Raw genomic sequence first — 18,071 nt, 5'->3', positions numbered from 1 at the left:
GCCTGTCAGAGTTCACCGTAGTTTGCCATAATATGCCTGATTTATCGCCTGATCCTTTGTCGTACGACAACGCGTAACATCCTAACACATTGTGAGCTTGCAGATCAGCTATTTTCGGCCATAAGACCTCAGTCATGCGTGCTGTATCCTATACTCAGTGACTCACTCACTCTTAGCAACCCCCCCCCCCCCCCCCCCCCTCCACCTCTTTCCCTGAACTGGCTCCCTGGCTCTAATGAAGGATGTCTCTCCTGTCTCCCATCCGCTAAATTGATGACATTTGAGCCTTTATCAAAACACAAAGGCTGCTGTTAATTGTGAAATGGCTGCAGGCCATCGCATTGACTTACTGGATGTCAGATACAGCGGAGCCTGCTAGATGCTGTTTGCCAGATTATTCTCCTCTCCTGCATTGCCCCTAATGGTGAGCCCTTTCCCCAGCGCGTTCATAATCATAGTTAGTCTGGAGAAGGGGACAGATAATTTTGTATTATATTTTACCTCCCAGTCAGTCTATTGGTTCATTTAAATTCTTATCTTGACTCTGATCACTTACGTGCTATTCAAAATACTACCATTATGAAAATGTTGAAATAATTGTACTACAGCTGAATAAAAAATAAATAAACAGTCTTTTCCCTTTCAATGAAATGCAACTTCAGGCAAGAGAAAAATATGTTATTTCCTATTAATGTAGCCATCCGAATCTCATGTGAAAAATGTATTCATTGATTGTTACAGAAAGGTTAAGAAGCGTGACCGCCCAAAGCAAAAATCACTGTCTAAAAGCTCTCAACTCTCCTTATACACAGCAAAATTATATCAATTAATGACTTACAGTTAACTCTGAGAATGTACAAATGCATCATTAGATTAACACCCATGAGCTTTGTTGCGCACAGTAATGTGCATAGTCTGACTCCCATGATGTTTAACTATCATTCCAAAAGATAGATTTATACCAACAGTGATGCAGTACAAGACGATGGCTGCCCTCTCTGCCCAGACAGGACACACCGCTTACTTTCTTTTAATCCTCATCGAGGGGAAATAAAATTGTATTTGCCCTGTTGTCTTGTAAATGACTGAACAAATGTTGATGTTTGTTCTGTCTAGCCCGCAGAGCTCAATAGCTGGCTGGGCAATCACTCAATAAAAGGTTCCCAACGTTCTGTCTGCTACTAGACATCTTACCTTCCAAACAGGAAAGCAAATGGCAACCGCATTAGTATGGAAGGAGGCTCAATTTATTTATTTAATTTTTTATAGAGATAGTAATGTACTGAGCCACTGCAAGAGGCACACGGTAGAACAGGAGAGGCAATATAATGCCCATTAAAGACTGCACCTTTTTTTTTTTATAACTGGTGAATGTAGATGGAAATGTACTTTATCCCATTCATATGTCTAGCAAAGGAGCCAAATGAATTCTGAAATAGGTGACTTTTATTTCATGCCATCCATGCATAAAGATGCACTCAGTCTCACCCTTCATTTACCCACCCTTTGCTCTCCCTCTCTCTCCTGCACCTCATCTCTCTCTCTCTCTCTCTCTCTCTCTCTCTCTCTCTCTCTCTCTCTCTCTCTCTCTCTCTCTCTCTCCCACTATATGTCTAATTTTCTGTCTGTCTAAGATAGGGGTAATGAAAATAATTGTGCTTCATTAATTCCGAGTCTGGCTGGATGATAGCCATTTTGAACTATGTTTGCCAATTAGGCTGTCCAAATTAAAAGTGACCTTGGGATACTCTCTGCTCCTGCCTCTCATCGCCTAATGAAATGGTTGTCGAGAAACAGTCCACTTTGTAATGTAAATCACCACCATGTTTTGTTTTTGTGGCTCTCCATGCCGGTCGCATTAATTTTCCACTTTTCATTTGGAATACATGGCGAGAGAAGGGAAAGAAAAAAAGAAACTGGAAGAAGGAAAACTGCTGGCTATTTTCTGGTGCATTTCTGATTGCACTAATCGTAGTGATGAAATGGAAAGCGTTTACTGTTCCACTTAACCTTCGAGCCCTACAGAGCCATTGTTGCCCTGTAGATCTGGGCCCTATTTGGAGATGACATAACAGGCTATATGGCATTGTATGTGTTCAGCATTACACTGCTCTACAACATTGGTTCTCAAAGTGGGGTCCGGGGACCCCCAGGGGTCCTTGAGGGAGTTCCAGGGGGTCCCCAGCTAAATGATGGATAGTTAGGAACTAAATGTACCCTTATGGGTCTGTAACCAAATTTAACCAAGTTAAATTAACATTTATTTTACAATATAATTGGGGTCCCAGATATAGAAATGCCATTAAATGGGGGTCCGTAGCCTAATGCATGTCAAACTGGGGGTCCAATTAAAATGGTTGAGAATCACTGCTAGAGCCGTAAAAATGTTCTCTTATAGGTATCCCTGGCATAATTCCACTGGGGGTCCGTGGGCTAATAAGTGTCAATTTGGGGGTCCTTGACATGAAAAAGTTTGAGAACCACTGCTCTACGGCATTGAACTCCATGCAGAAATGTTCTGTAGGCAATTAGCTGACATAGTGTAGTTTATTTTTTAGCTCCATTTATGTGAACAAATTGCCGCCATAAGTGTGATAGGTGTTTAACCACGTAACCCCTGAGGTTACCTTCGCACTTTGTCACACAACAGTGTTGCACGGTGAAAATAGCTGATCTACCCTAGGGTTCATATGGTTAAGGTGACCCAGGAGGAGCATCTTCTCATAGATGTACAGGATAGAAACAGAAAGGTGACAGCGTGTGTGTGTGTGTGTGTGTGTGTGTGTGTGTGTGTGTGTGTGTGTGTGTGTGTGTGTGTGTGTGTGTGTGTGTGTGTGTGTGTGTGTGTGTGTGTGTGTGTGTGTGTGTGTGTGTGTGTGTGTGTGTGTGTGTGTGTGTGTGTGTGTGTGTGTTGTGTGCGCGCGTGTGTGTGTGGGGAATTGAAATGCATCATGGGGAGTGAGGCTGATTTATTCTGTTTGGGGAGTTAATTGAAAGAAGGTGAAGCAGACAGGACCCCCTCTCTCAGCCTCTTCCAATCTCAGCCAATCATTATTGTTAAATAGGAGTCAGTTAATGAGTGCATTTGATGAGTTGTCATCTTTTTTCGAGCTAAAAAGAGGCTATCCGAGAGAGAACCATAAAGAAACATGGTGAGGGGGTTGCAAGGATAAAGGGAGACTGCTGTCATTCACACATGATTGACTTCAACCTTTTGAGAGCAGAGAGAACCTGAGCACTTCTTGGCCATTTTAAATCAATATTAATTGCTCCTCGAAATGTTCCCATTAAAGTTGTAGAAACAAATTAATTATGTATTTTTTCTTGTTGCTTTTGTGTTTTGAAAACTTTCTCATCTCATTTTGCATCTCTGCTTAACTTGGAACATTGTTTATTTAATTGATAAAAAACAGCACCCTGTGTTTTTGGATCCAACTTAAAATAAGCAAAGACTATTTTCACAAGATGGATAGTAGTTAGATTACCAGCAATGCATCAGTCTCCATTGGAAAGGGATGGCCTTCTTCAAGGAAGAATTATTTAATTAGGCTGTCTAATAAGCTTTTCAGTTGGCCAAGGTAGACCTTTCAGCCCATCTCACTAATTGGCTGCAGCAGAACCAGCCGCATGACAAAACACCAGCAGTGATCAAAGTGCAAATTCCAGAGATTGCAAATAAAGTAAAATGTAATATGATTATATATATTTAAGTGTGTGTATGCGTGCCTGTGTGCTGCATGCGTGCTTGTGTACAGTGTTGGATCCACATGATTAAAATACACTTATAGTCAAAAGTATTTAACATTGTATGTGGTGTGAAATTGGCTGAAATTCAATTCTTTGGAATTCTGTAGGACTTTTGTGAGACTGAAATTATTGTACGTGTATTTTGTAAACATTTTTAAGATTATGTATTTTGAATTGAGACAATTATTAACATAAGTCTTCCCCTCTGTTGTTTTCCAGGTGACAGCAACTGAAGTGCTGCCAGCCAGTATGTTTATACCTGTACCTGGCCCAGACAGAGAAGCCCAAAGCACCCCTCAGGCCACAGCCAACTCCAACTCAGAGGATACAAAGAAACACACTGGTTAGTTCCTTGCAGTTATCAGAATAATTAATTATCACATTATTCCTTGTATTGTGTTCGTAAATACATTATTCAATTATTTATATTACTTTCTGACAGGCAGTACTGAACAAAAAACTATCAGTATTTTAATTATTACATAAAACAGAAAAGCACAAGATTGAATCAGGTGAACTGAAATATATGCTCTGTCAAACGCCTTTGCAAATGTAGATGTATTTTTAAATATTATTTCCTTCTGGTTTATTTGTTGACAGATGTATCTGATGCTGAGCCAGAGAAGGGGGTTTCACTTCCTACCGAAATATGTGACGCTCGTAAGTCACCTCTGGAGGATCAGCCGTCAGGGAGGGAGGACGCCACAGGGTTCCTGTGTTGGAAGAAAGGCTGTAACCAAGTCTTCAAGTCATCCAACTCCCTCCAAATGCACTTCAATGAGGTTCACAACAAAAGGCCCCAGTTGCCTGTCTCGGATCGCCATGTCTACAAGTACCGTTGCAACCAGTGCAGTCTGGCCTTCAAGACTGTGGAGAAGCTGCAGCTCCATTCCCAGTACCATGTGATCAGAGCAGCAACCATGTGCTGCCTCTGCCAACGCAGCTTTAGAACGCTACAGGCCTTGAAGAAACATCTGGAGACTAGCCACTTGGAGCTGAGTGAAGCCGATATCCAGCAGCTTTACGGGGGCTTGTTGATGAACGGAGACCTCATGGTCATGGGTGACCCATCACTTGGTGATGAGCATGCAGGCCTGGTAGAGGATGACAAGGAAGGAGAGGAAAGTGACCCAGAGGAAAAACAAAGCCCGACAGGTAGTGACTCCGGCTCACTGCTGGAAGATTCTGGATCTGAACCCAAACGTGCTCTGCCATTTAGAAAGGGCCCGAACTTCACTATGGAGAAGTTCTTGGATCCATCTCGTCCATTCAAATGCACTGTGTGTAAAGAATCCTTCACACAGAAGAATATTCTTCTTGTTCACTATAACTCTGTTTCCCACCTGCACAAGGTTAAGAGGGCCCTGCAGGAATCCACCACTGGTCAGCCTGAGCCTACCAGCAGCCCTGACAACAAGCCATTCAAGTGCAGCACTTGCAATGTGGCTTATAGCCAGAGTTCTACCTTGGAAATACACATGCGCTCTGTTCTACACCAGACCAAAGCACGGGCAGCCAAACTTGAGGCAGCAGGAGGGAGCACCAGCTCTGGGGGTGCTTCTGGACTGGCTGGCGGAGCATCCTGTATTAGCACGACAACATCCAGCCCAAGCCCAGCAACTAACTCAACTTCTAGTGCTAGCAACCATAGCTCATCTGGGTCTCAGCATACACAGAGCATTCATGGGAGCAACCACATGAGCCAATCTCACAGCATTGAAAACCTGGGTAACTCTTCAGTGAGCTGCCACCCCTCACCCTCTGAGAACCACGAGTCAAAAAAGAAGAAGTTTGCTGATATGTTGTCCGCTAGGGGACAGCAGCAGCAGCTCCAGCAGCAACAGCAGCAACAGCAGCAACAGCAGCTGGCTCAGGCCCAAGCCCAAGCTCAAGCCCAGCTTCAGCAAGAGCTACAACAGCAGGCTGCCCTCATCCAATCACAGCTCTTCAATCCAGCACTTCTACAGCACTTCCCCATGACAACTGATGCTCTTCTCCCTCTGCAGCAACAGCAGTTGCTCTTCCCCTTCTACATCCCTGGTGCCGAATTTCAGCTAAACCCAGAGATAAACCTTAATAGCTTGGCAGGCTCGTCCACTTCTTCGCTGCTGGAGGACCTAAAAAACTCTGCCCAGCAGGCTCAGCAGAGCTGCCTGCAGCAGCAGCTGATGCATCACCACCTTCAGCAACAGCATCAACAACAGCAGCAGCAGCAACAACAGCAGCAGCAGCAACAGCAGCAGCAACAACAACAACAACAGCAGCAGCAACAACAACAACATCAGCAGCAGCAGCAGCAGAAACAACAGCAGCAGCAGCAGCAACATGCCCAGGCTCAGGCTCAGGCTCAGGTCCAGAGTCAGATGGCCTTACTGCAACAAAGTGCTTCTATCCTCCAGCAGGCTGAAAGGAAGCAGAGACTTCCTTCCTCCCACAATGAGAAAGAAAGGGAAATGCAAAGAGATAAAGACACAGCTGAGAAAACTGATGAACATGTCATTAAAGATTCGACAGACAACAAGGCGAAAGAGAAGCAGGATGCACAGCAGACTTCAATCGCAAATCATGATGCTGGCTTGCCGCCACCAAGGATTGCCTCAGATGCTCGTGGAAATGCAACCAAAGCCCTCCTGGAGAATTTTGGCTTTGAGTTAGTGATTCAATACAATGAAAACAAGCAGAAAGCTCAGAAAAAAACACCCTTGACTGCTGGACCCACAGGATCAAGTGGTCCAGGTGGAATAACAAGAGTGGTGGATCCTATTGAGGGGTTAGAGAAACTGGAATGTGAAGCCTGTGGCAAGTTGTTTTCAAACATACTAATTCTAAAGAGCCACCAGGAGCATATCCACCAGGCCTTCTTTCCATTTCGATCCCTTGAGAGATTTGCTAAGGAATACAGAGAGCAGTACGATAAACTCTATCCACTGAGGCCCCCGACACCAGAGGCTGCGCCTGCTCCTCCCCCGCCTCCACCTCCCCCACCTCCTCCACCTCTACCTCCACCTCCACCCCAGAGGGCTCCGACACCAAACATTCCTGTCTCTGCTCCCTCGCATACTCCTCCAACTGTACCGCCCCCACAGCCCCAAGTTTCCATGGCACAGATAACAATGCCAATGGATTTGCCTCTGTTCTCTCCACTCATGATGCAGTCGATGTCTCTCCAGTCTCTGCCCTCTCAGTTAACCCCCCAGCAGCTGCAATCTGTTGAGTCAGGCCTAGCCTCAGACCTGGCTCAGCTGTATCAACAGCAGCTCACGCCAGCCATGCTACAGCAGCAGCAGAACAAGAGGCCACGGACGCGGATCACTGATGACCAGCTTAGGGTCCTGAGACAATACTTTGATATCAACAACTCTCCCAATGAAGATCAGATCAAAGAAATGGCAGACAAGTCAGGCCTGCCTCAAAAAGTCATCAAGCACTGGTTCAGAAACACCCTGTTCAAAGAGCGTCAGCGAAACAAAGACTCACCATACAATTTCAATAACCCACCAATAACTACTCTAGAAGATACCAAAATTGACTCAAAGCCCCCTTCCCCTGAGCCCCAGAAACATGTACACGAGTGCTATGGAAGTAAGAGATCATCCAGAACCAGGTTCACTGACTACCAGCTAAGAGTGCTTCAAGACTTTTTCGATGCAAATGCATATCCTAAAGATGATGAGTTTGAGCAGCTCTCCAACCTTCTGAGCCTCCCCACTCGAGTTATTGTTGTTTGGTTCCAGAATGCTCGGCAGAAGGCCAGAAAGAATTACGAAAACCAAGGCGACGGGTCAAAAGAAGGTGAGAGGCGAGAACTGTCGAATGACCGCTATATTCGGACAACAAATCTGAATTACCAGTGCAAGAAATGTAGTCTGGTTTTCCAGCGTATATTTGACCTAATAAAACACCAAAAGAAGCTTTGTTACAAAGATGAAGATGACGATGGGCAGTATGACAGCCAAAATGAAGATTCAATGGATCTTTCACATGAATACTACACCCCCTCTGGGTCCTCCTGTCACACTCCAATGCCTTCCTCCTCAAGCCTCTGCCCCCTCCCGCCCTCCACTTCAGCCTTCTCACACCTCTCGTCTTCTGAGAAGGAAGAGGCATCACCAGCGAACACCTCAAACTCTTTTGACGAGAAACCTAAACATTTACCAGAAATGTCTGCTGATCCAAGAGAGAATCAAGCTTCTATTAAACAGGAAATTATGCATCAGCCCCAATCTGACACTCAGCATCATAGACCTCAAAGAGAGGAGAAGAGTCAAACGGTCTCGAAGTCCATAAAGCATTCATCTCCTTCCTTCTCTCAACAGCAGCAACAATGTGGTCCCTCTGCGTCTCAGACAAGCCAGGCCTCCTCTCAAAGCTCCCACATGAGCCTCAATCCACACCTGACCTCTAACCCACAACAGCAGATGGCACAGCAGATGATTCAATACCAGTGTGAGCAGTGCAAAGTTGGCTTCCCCTCCTTTGAGCACTGGCAGGAACACCAGCAATTACACTTCCTCTCTGTGCAAAATCAGTTCATTCACCCTCAATTCCTGGACCGCACAATGGACATGCCTTTCATGCTGTTTGATCCCAGCAATCCGCTTTTGGCAAGCCAGCTCCTCTCTGGGGCCATGCCACAGATTCCCAGCAGCTCTGCCACTTCGCCATCCACTCCTACCTCTACCATGAACTCCCTGAAGAGGAAGTTGGAGGAGAAGGCTGGTACGAGCCCAGGAGAGAATGACAGCACCAACAGTGGAGAGGAGCCACAGAGAGATAAGCGTCTCAGGACTACCATTACACCTGAGCAGCTGGAGATATTATATCAGAAGTACCTGTTAGATTCCAATCCCACTCGAAAAATGCTTGACCACATAGCTCATGAGGTGGGACTTAAAAAGAGGGTAGTGCAAGTGTGGTTCCAAAACACAAGAGCCAGAGAGCGGAAAGGCCAGTTCAGGGCAGTAGGACCAGCTCAAGCTCACCGTAGGTGCCCATTTTGCCGGGCTCTTTTCAAAGCAAAAACTGCCCTTGAGGCACACATTCGCTCCCGTCATTGGCACGAGGCCAAACGAGCTGGCTACAATCTAGCACTCTCTGGAATGCTATCTGACCACGAAGGGTTGCAACTGAAAATGGATCCTTTGGATATCTCCAGTTACTCCCAACTCGCCCCCACTCATAATGACGGACAAAGCTCCTCCATGTCACCAGTGAGCAAAAGCATGGATTTGTCTCCCCGGGCCCTATTGAGTCCATCTTCCATTAAAGTTGAGGGTATAGAGGACTTTGAGAGTCCAACTATGTCCTCTGGGCTTGTGAACCTCAGCTTTGATCCGAGTAAACTCGATAATGACGACTGTTCCTCTGTGAACACAGCCATCACAGACACAACCACTGGTGACGAGGGCAATGCTGACAATGACAGTGCTGATATAAAGCACAGCCGTGCCGACAGTGGCGATTTCCTGTCTAAGTCTGGGGGCACAATGCCCCTCCTTGAAAATGATGACCAGATGTCCTCAGGGTTGGTGAGCCCTGCAACAAGCTATTATTGCAAGGACTATGAAAATGAAAATATAATTGACTACAGTGAGACCTCCAGCCTGGCTGACCCCTGTTCTCCAAGCCCTGGTGCGTCAGGCACCAGGAGCATTGACAGTGGAGACCGTCCTGGACAAAAGCGCTTCAGAACTCAGATGACTAACCTCCAGCTGAAATTGCTTAAGTCCTGCTTTAATGACTACAGGACCCCCACCATGCTAGAATGTGAGGTACTTGGTAATGACATTGGACTTCCAAAGAGGGTGGTTCAGGTGTGGTTTCAGAATGCCCGTGCCAAGGAGAAGAAGGCCAAGCTTAGCATGGCCAAGCACTTTGGAATAAATCATACATCATACGAGGGGCCGAAGACTGAGTGCACATTGTGCGGTGTCAAGTACAGTGCCCGTCTCTCTGTTCGTGATCACATCTTCTCCCAGCAACACATCTCTAAGGTGAAGGATACCATTGGGAGCCAGCTAGATAAGGAGAAAGAGTACTTTGACCCAGCCACCGTTCGCCAACTTATGGCGCAGCAAGAAATGGACCGCATCAAGAAGGCCAATGAGGTCCTGGGACTGGCGCAGCAGCAAGCCATGCAGCAGGGCATGTTCGATAACCCTGCAATGCAGGCTTTGAATCTACAGTCAGCCTATCCAAATCTGCAAGGGATCCCCCCTGTCCTCTTGTCAGGGGTGGGTAGCCCCTCACTTCCCAGCTTTAATTCATCTAATTCAGGTACGTCTTGGTGGATGTTACAAATTGACTTTTCAGAAGGGCAGGACTTATAAAGCAAAATTATGCTTTTAACTCAACTATATGAACCCAAATGATATATGCTAATGACTGCTAATGACAAGCTGTTATACATTATCAGTCCTTTGGGAATTCAACTGATCAATTAGAGAATGAAAACTGCCTCCAGTGTAATGTTTTCATAATATCAACACTCCCCATTGTTATTAATGGTAATATTAATGAATACAGCAACTGTACTTAATGAGCAAATATAGTGAACAAATAATAGAATAGTAATTGAAAGTATTACATACATGTACACTGTATCTAACAACCGTATAACAATAGAGGTAAGTGCTTGCTTATGCCTCAAAGAAATATTATTTAGCAACTCTAAACAGAGAAAAGTTGTGTGCTATTATTGGCTTGCAGTCTACTTTAACTGCCACAACTGAACTGGGAGAATATTAAATGTCACTGTAGAGTGAATACTAATGGATCACTCTACACTTAAGCCACTTTGACCTTGTGGACATTATCTGAGCTTGACCTAATTATTGTTCTGATTAAGCTTTTCTAAGTCTGCGTAAAGGTCAGTAATAGACCTCAGTTTTCAGCCAACGCCTAATTTTATCATAATTAATTTCTTGAAGTTGCACAAATAAGATTACAATCACGTGTAATATTTAATTAATTTTACTCTTTCCTGTCTTATAGCTTTAACTTCCCCCAAACCTCCAAACCTGCTGAACATGCCTGGTGCCAGTGTTCCCTCACCCAGTCTCCCCACATCTGGACTACCCAACAAACCTCCCTCCTCATCGTCCTTGGTCTCATCCAGCCCGTCTCAGACCAGCTCATCTGTGTCCCATTCAAGCTCCACCTCTGTCACCACCATATCCACTTCCTCAACTGCCCACACGGGCTCCCGGCCCGATCCCCCCAAAGAGCGTGGCGCTGAGAGGTTAAGAGAGAAGGAGAAACACAAGGAGAAGGCAGAGAAGTCCCATACCCCATCTTCAACAGGAAGCACCCCAGCCCCTTCCACTTCTGCTGCCAGTGCCAAGAAGGAGAAACCGGACACGGCCGTGCCTGCTACATCTATGCCAACACCTGGCATGGAGTATGTGGTCGACCCAGCTCAGCTTCAGGCCCTGCAGGCGGCATTGGCGTCAGATCCCACAGCTCTGCTCACAAGTCAGTTCCTCCCCTACTTCATGCCTGGCTTTTCTCCGTATTATGCCCCGCAGATGGCTCAGATACCCGGGGCTCTCCAGGGGGGCTACCTGCAACCCATGTATGGCATGGAAAGCCTCTTTCCCTACAACCCAACATTATCACAAGCATTAATGGGCCTGTCGCCAGGGTCCCTGCTTCAGCATTACCAGCAATATCAGCAGAGCTTGCAGGAAGCACTGCAGCAGCAACAGCGGCAGCTTCAGCAGATCCAGCAACCCAAAGCGAGTCAAACTCCAGTTCCCCCTCAACCCTCGGGGGATCGCAAAGAATCTGCCAAAGATCCAGTGAAATCAGAGGAGCATAAAGGCAACCCCCATAGTGAAACCTCTTCCTCCACCTCCTCCTCCTCCCACAATAAACTACATTCTGAGCAGAACGAGATGGGTGGCAAAGTTGTGGACCCCCACCTAGACCAGTACATCATCCCCAAAGTGCAGTATAAGCTGGCATGCCGCAAGTGTCAAGCAGTTTTCAACAAGGAAGAAGCGGCTATTACCCACCTTAAATCTATCTGCTTTTTCGGTCAGTCTGTGGCAAACCTGCAAGAGATGTTGTTGCGTGTCCCCAGTGGCGGCGGTGCCGGGGCTGGAAGTCTCTACGACTGCCTGGCCTGCGACACCACGTTGGATGGGGAGAAAGCACTCAGTCAACACCTGGAGTCGGCCTTGCACAAACACAGAACAATCAAGCGATCAGCCAGAAATGCCAAAGAGCACGCTACTAGTTTATTACCTCACTCTTCAGCCTGTTTCCCCAGTCCTAACACCGCATCTACCTCGCAGTCTGCCACTCATCCCATCAGCAGCCCCCCTCCCCCGCCAGCATCATCAGCCGCCATGCCATCCTCTGCCGTCTCCTCGTCCCTGTGCTCATCCTCTACCGCCCCGGTCAACACCACAGCTGCCGGCAAACCCTGGTCCCAGGCCCCTTTCTCCAGAGCTTTATCTGGAAAGCCCAACGCCACGCCCTCCTCCACTTCCTCCTCTTTTCCTCCAGTGTCCTCACCTTCAACGGTTACCTCAAGTTCATTGAGCACCTCAGGAGTTCAGACCTCGATACCAACAGACGTCTTTACCGACGAGTCTGACTCTGACAGCAGTCAGAAGTCAGCAGACAGGCTGGGCAGGACGGCAGAGGAGCCGCAACAGCCTAGCTGTCTCAAAGACAGCAGTAGTTGTAGTAGTAATCTTGCTAGTGTAGGAACAGACTCCATCAGATTGTAAAAGAGCTTTCAGTGATGGACAATATTTAAAAAACACAAAAGACAAAAAAAAACACAAATGGTAAAAAATACAAAAAGCAGCGATGTTAAAATACATTTAAAAGTATACAAACCAATTTCAGAAAAAGATGTGTAAAGACTAACTGCAATTCCAAAGCTTGTAACCAAAAATTTAAATGTTAGTGGATTGTTTTCCCATATCAACATGCTGGTTTTCTTTTTCTTTTCTTTTCTTTTTCCAACTGAAATACATTCATACTAACGTGTGAGAATAGAAAAGAAAACTGCAGTTAAGTTTTGGGTTATGATAGAGGAACGCTGTACTGTATGGCAACGGACTGCCTCAAAGTTGATTAATGGCCCAAGAACCCTTACAACAAAATACAAGTCAACAAGTTGTCCCTTTGTTTTATAATTATTTCTACTTAATAGCACAGTCAAAAAGCCAGTATGTACTGTATGGGAGAATAGTCTATCAGTTTTCTTGCTATTTAAGCATTCAAATACCAATGGCTTGCAAAAGTAAAGAATAATGTAATGTCTATTTTATTCTCAGGTCAACAGCTCACAGATGTTTTTCTGTTACAGAAATCCATGTTTTACACCTTTTGTTCCAGGAGAAGAACATTGTTTTTATTTTTATTTTATTTTTATTTATTTTCTTTTTTTCTTTTCAGAAATTGATTTAATGACAGAAAGTTTTAAAATTAATGAAATTATAATTAAAACATAGTTTCTGGGCATTCAAAAAGGGTAGTTGATTTGCTGGTTTTAACATTTGGAATCCTCTTAAAGGGGGTAAATTAGCAATCCTATTTCACCCAGACAAAGAGAGCATTGCAGACATGTTGACGGGCGATAAAAAGATTTTTGATATTAAAAAAAAACACTTTCTGTATTTATGATAGTTATGAACATTTTTGGTGTTAAGTAGATTGTTGCATTGGAATTGAATTTAAACAGTATGGTAGACTGAAAAATCTTTGTGTACATTTAGCTTTTGTATCGTCCAACTTTAAGACGCTTCATTTGATGTTGTCTTAGTCATTCCGATAGACTAGATTATGGACAGGTAACTTATCTAAACTTTATTTTTCTGTCTTATTCTCAGCTTCTTGACAAACATTCACCCAAATGCCCCCTCTCTGACAAGGCAGGGTCCTCTAGAAATTATTTTAGTTTTATGGTTTGGTTGGTGCAACACTAACCAAAAAGAAACAAAGATCCGGGGTGAAATGTTACAAATCTTTAATTTTATTTTGTGTTACCTTTGTGCACTTACCACTGTCTGACTCCTATTTCTCACTCTACTTGTTTCGCACTTATTTTCCTCTCGTCTCCTGTATTTGTAGATATGGAGGTTGTTATGGCCCCTTGTGCACTACGAAACAGGTCTTTAGTTCTTCATGTAGTGTGGCTACAGTCTTTTTCAACTTTATTTTCATTTAGACTTTTTGTTATTGTCATAAATGAAAATGAAAAAGAATACTAATAATAATTCTCACGCTTTAAAACAAAAAGAAAATCCAAAGACTAAACACTTTCACCATTGGTGCATAAAGATGAGAAAAGAGGCTTCTTTATACTTGAGAATTTGTTGCTGTTTTTAGAGGAAAGGAAACAAAGTTTTAAAAGATAAAGGAGTACGCATCAGAGTTGCCGTTTTTGCTTCTTTGCAAGCAAACAGGTGGCTTTTGTACGTAAATACCAAGAATACCAAAAACCAAAAAGGGCCCTTGTCCTTGCATTGTGGAGTAGCACCGTTACAGAGCCATTGCAGTTTGTAAGATAGAGGTTATTAATCTTTGTTTGACTTTTCTGTCACATTCAAAAGTCCATTTTTTAAGAAAATGTATAAGGTCTGGTCTTCGAGGACATACGTTTTGCTGCTAATGTAGAATTTTGAAAGAAAAAAAAAAGAGTACGTAGATGCATGCTCATTTTGCTTTTGGCTAAGCTTTAACTAAAAACAAACAATAAACCATTTTCCTGCCTCTGCGACACCTTTTTTTTTCTTGTTGCAAAAACGGAACTTTGAAGACTGTGAATATATGTTCCAAAGGACATTTTGCCGATTTTCTTTTGAACAGACCAATGTTTAAAGCCAATGATCTATAACGTTTGTAAAGAACAGTGCATTCCAAATATCAAAATGGATTTTTTTTCTTAAGCAAGGACTGATTCTATTTCATTTTATTTGCTTTAAATTGTCATTATTTTTCTCATTTCTAAAGTGACTGTAAGCTGTTGTGTAAATTTAGCATCATGGGTTGCTAAACAAAGTGACCTGGATATGTCATTTTGTGCTGGCATGGAACATTGCTGAGAATCCCTCCATCCAGTCAAGGTTGTTGCTCACTTGTTAAGCAAGTAATAGTGGTTACCAAAAAATGTATATAATACATCTGGTACTGATGCGTCTCATAGGTTTAGTGTCATCATGCCTCTCAACTTACAACTAGTCTCAGAAGGAAATAATGGTTGTTTTGCTGAGGAGCGGTTGCCCTCTTCCTGGGAAATCCAGATGTGATTTGCCCAAGGTGTCTGCAGGGTGACACTTTCATGCACAACATTGATTACAGGTTTAAGGGACATCTTCATTCCAAAGCATTATGTCTGGAAAAAGCAGGAGTTTTTTTTTGAAGATGTCCCTTGGTTTCAACTAGTTAAGAGGTATGTCACGCTTTCATGTCCAAAGAAGTCACCCAATCCATCTTATTGCAGTGGAACTGGATGTGCTTAGATATCCCCCACCCCTCATAGATAACTGATACACAAAATGTTTATTTAATTTCTTTATACCAAAACCAACATATTTAAATTTGTGAAGAACTGCTTTTCGGCCACTAGTGTATAGCAAGTGTATTCGCCCTAATAAATAAAATGCGCAATCTCGAAAGTGTGTTAAAAGTGCTACGTCTTGCAGAGCAATGTGATTTGGTGTTAATACTTCAGCATGCTGTTGAAATTCGATTGATTTGGTCTGCAAGCTTGCCACTTCTCTAAAGTCCTGAATATTGTTCATAATGTATGTTCTTATTTTTGAGAATTCTAATGTTGTACAGTTTTTTCTTGGATACATTTGCTTTACTTTGATTTTCAAATAATGTGTCAGACATGTATTATTATTATTTTCTATAAGTATTTGTATGTTATTTTAGTTTCTGTATATTACTTTTTCATATAAATTAACACTAGCTTTAATTTGAATCGCTGAAATTGAAGAGAGAGAAAAACTAAACAAAAAAACAACAAAACTTTATTTTATGACCTGGCCACTTTATGGTGTGATAATGTTCTTTATATTTGTTGTCTTTATGACACTGTTTGATCTCTTATTTCCAAAGTGTACTCTTTGTTTGGGCTCTGTTGTGGAGGACAAAGTCAAGGTCTCTACATCAGATTCAGCCAGCATGGACTGTATGTGAGTTTGTATGTTTGTGTGTGTGTTTCATAAGAGCCAGCATCAATTACAAATTTTTGGCATTTTATTTTATACATAACACACCAAAATGAACTGAACCACAAAGCTGGATTATGAATACCTGAAATTTTGGAAAATCAAATTTTAAAGATAACAATAATCAAAAATTGAGGAGAATGACGATACCGAAGCACTGAGCAGTTTTTACTTTGATTGAATATGAATGTGGCCAAAGCTTTATGCAGTTGAAACAAAAAGACAAAAAAAATACGATTTGTGCCCCAGATAAGTGTATATTTTATTGTGGCACGATAGGCGACAGTGGATAAATGGATCCACTGACTCACATTGGGATAACGTTACTTGATTTTAATGGACATTTACAAAGAGAGATAGACAAGGTTTTGCTGTCGAGGTCATCTTTTGCCCACTGTGAAAATGGACGTGTACCTGTATACAGATATAGATATATTTAAAACAAGACATCAACTTTTTTTGTTTTGCGATGAAGAAGGAATGAAAAGAAAAAAGAAAGAAAAAAAAAAGAACTCTGGGAAACGTTGGAGATGTTGTTGAGAGGACATGAGAGGCTGTGGGCACACACCAAAACTGGGCATGGGAGCCAAAGGCAGGCTCAACACAGCTTTAATATCACCTCCTTATTTGATTACTGACAACTCTGTAATGAGAAAGGACTCTGGAACCAATGGACATGTGTGACACAGAGAGAAAGGTCTTTAGATGAAACTGAACTTAAGTGGCTACAGCTGCCTCCTCCTCCCTTCTCTGTCTTGCTCTCTTTGTTTCTCCAGCTCTGCGTCTGCTTCTGCTCTTTGATGGACGTTTTCCACATTTCAGGAAAGGATGGACAGAGATGCTTACTTCATTTCTCCCAGTTCACGTTGTTGCTACCTGTTTCATTTCCTTCGACTTGTCTCCCTGATTGACAAGTAAAGCTCTCCAGTCAGACGGCGGCTCACCCTGCTCTGTTCATTACATCATCTAAGAAGTGAATGAATAACAGAGAAAGGGGAAGGGTTCTTGATGCTGTCATTCTTAGAGAGGCAGTTACACTCTTAAAAAAAGCGTATCAACCAAAATTAACAACCAAACTAACAAACAACCAAACAACCATTTGCTCCAATTTCAAAGATGAACTGTTACTTGGAGCTCTCTGTTCCTTTTGTGACTTCTGGTGCCACAATGTTTTTTTATGCATTTTTTTTCCTTTTTGTTTCCTTGAATTATTCCTCCTCCGAGCCTCACAAGCATGGCTCTGTGGCTCCAGGCAGCCCAACCGAGGGTAGAAAAAAAACAGCCTTGCAATGTACAAAAAAGAGCAAGTTAAACCAAAAATGTTGTTCTTGATGTCTTTTCTATACTGTAGTCTTGTTAGCTTTTTTGTTACTGTAATTATATGATGAAGATTTCCAAACTGTACCAAATTACATGGAAACTAACATACATAAACCACATGGAACTTCAGACTTTTAAAGAAACTTTTGTCACAAAACCTTGTTGTCCTAGTTAAGTTGATTGTAGATGGTAATTGAATATACTCCTTTGAAAATATTTCATCAAGTATGTTTCTTGCTCATTGTGATACATTAAAAAAAAGTATGAGCAAAAATACAATGCTTTTGACTCATGTTTGTGCGTTTTGGTATTTATAATGACTAGCTTTGAGTGAGCTACAGCAGACTAGAATCTGAAAACTTTAGTATTGTGTTTTGAGAAAATCTTTTTTGTTCAAATGACTTTTGGCCAAATTTAGCAGTCCCGATAGTTTCAAATTGTACAATTTCTATCACTAGATAGGCCAACTAGACCTGTTTTGATCAAGGCTACTGTGAATGGTATGGTTGATATTATCCCATTTGGTTCACATTTCCATCTCATTACAATGTTAAAACTATTTGGGCCGCAACTATCGATTATTTTCATAGAGATTATTCTATAGACTTTTATTATATATCGACAAGTCAATGGAAAATAATTCAAATAGATTTTTTATAATCAATTGAACCGATTAGTCTGATTAACAAATTAAGCCCTAATCTATACCTTGTTATGCAAAAATTTTAAAAAGTTGCTGATCTTCAAGCTCACAATGCGTCATGTCGCAACACATTGTGAGCTTGTAGATCTACTATTACTATTATT

General features: G+C 42.8%; 1 protein-coding gene across 2 annotated transcripts in view; it reads left to right on the top strand.

Annotated features, from left to right (window-relative positions):
* Positions 1-17,504, top strand: part of zfhx3b (zinc finger homeobox 3b) — a 179,486-nt gene extending 161,982 nt beyond the window's left edge. For both annotated transcript variants that reach the window (XM_084061696.1, XM_084061695.1), the window contains exons 9-11: positions 3,967-4,090; positions 4,348-10,023; positions 10,741-17,504. In XM_084061696.1, coding sequence (XP_083917822.1) covers positions 3,967-4,090; positions 4,348-10,023; positions 10,741-12,485 — 7,545 coding nt within the window. In that variant the 3' untranslated portion in view covers positions 12,486-17,504. The remainder of the gene's footprint in view (positions 1-3,966; positions 4,091-4,347; positions 10,024-10,740) is intronic.
* The last annotated feature ends 567 nt before the right edge of the window (positions 17,505-18,071 follow it).

Source organism: Gymnoscopelus microlampas, assembly GCF_963454915.1.
Source record: "Gymnoscopelus microlampas genome assembly, chromosome: 1".
NCBI classification, from domain to species: Eukaryota; Metazoa; Chordata; class Actinopteri; order Myctophiformes; family Myctophidae; genus Gymnoscopelus; species Gymnoscopelus microlampas.
This window is presented reverse-complemented; position numbering and strand designations above follow the sequence as displayed.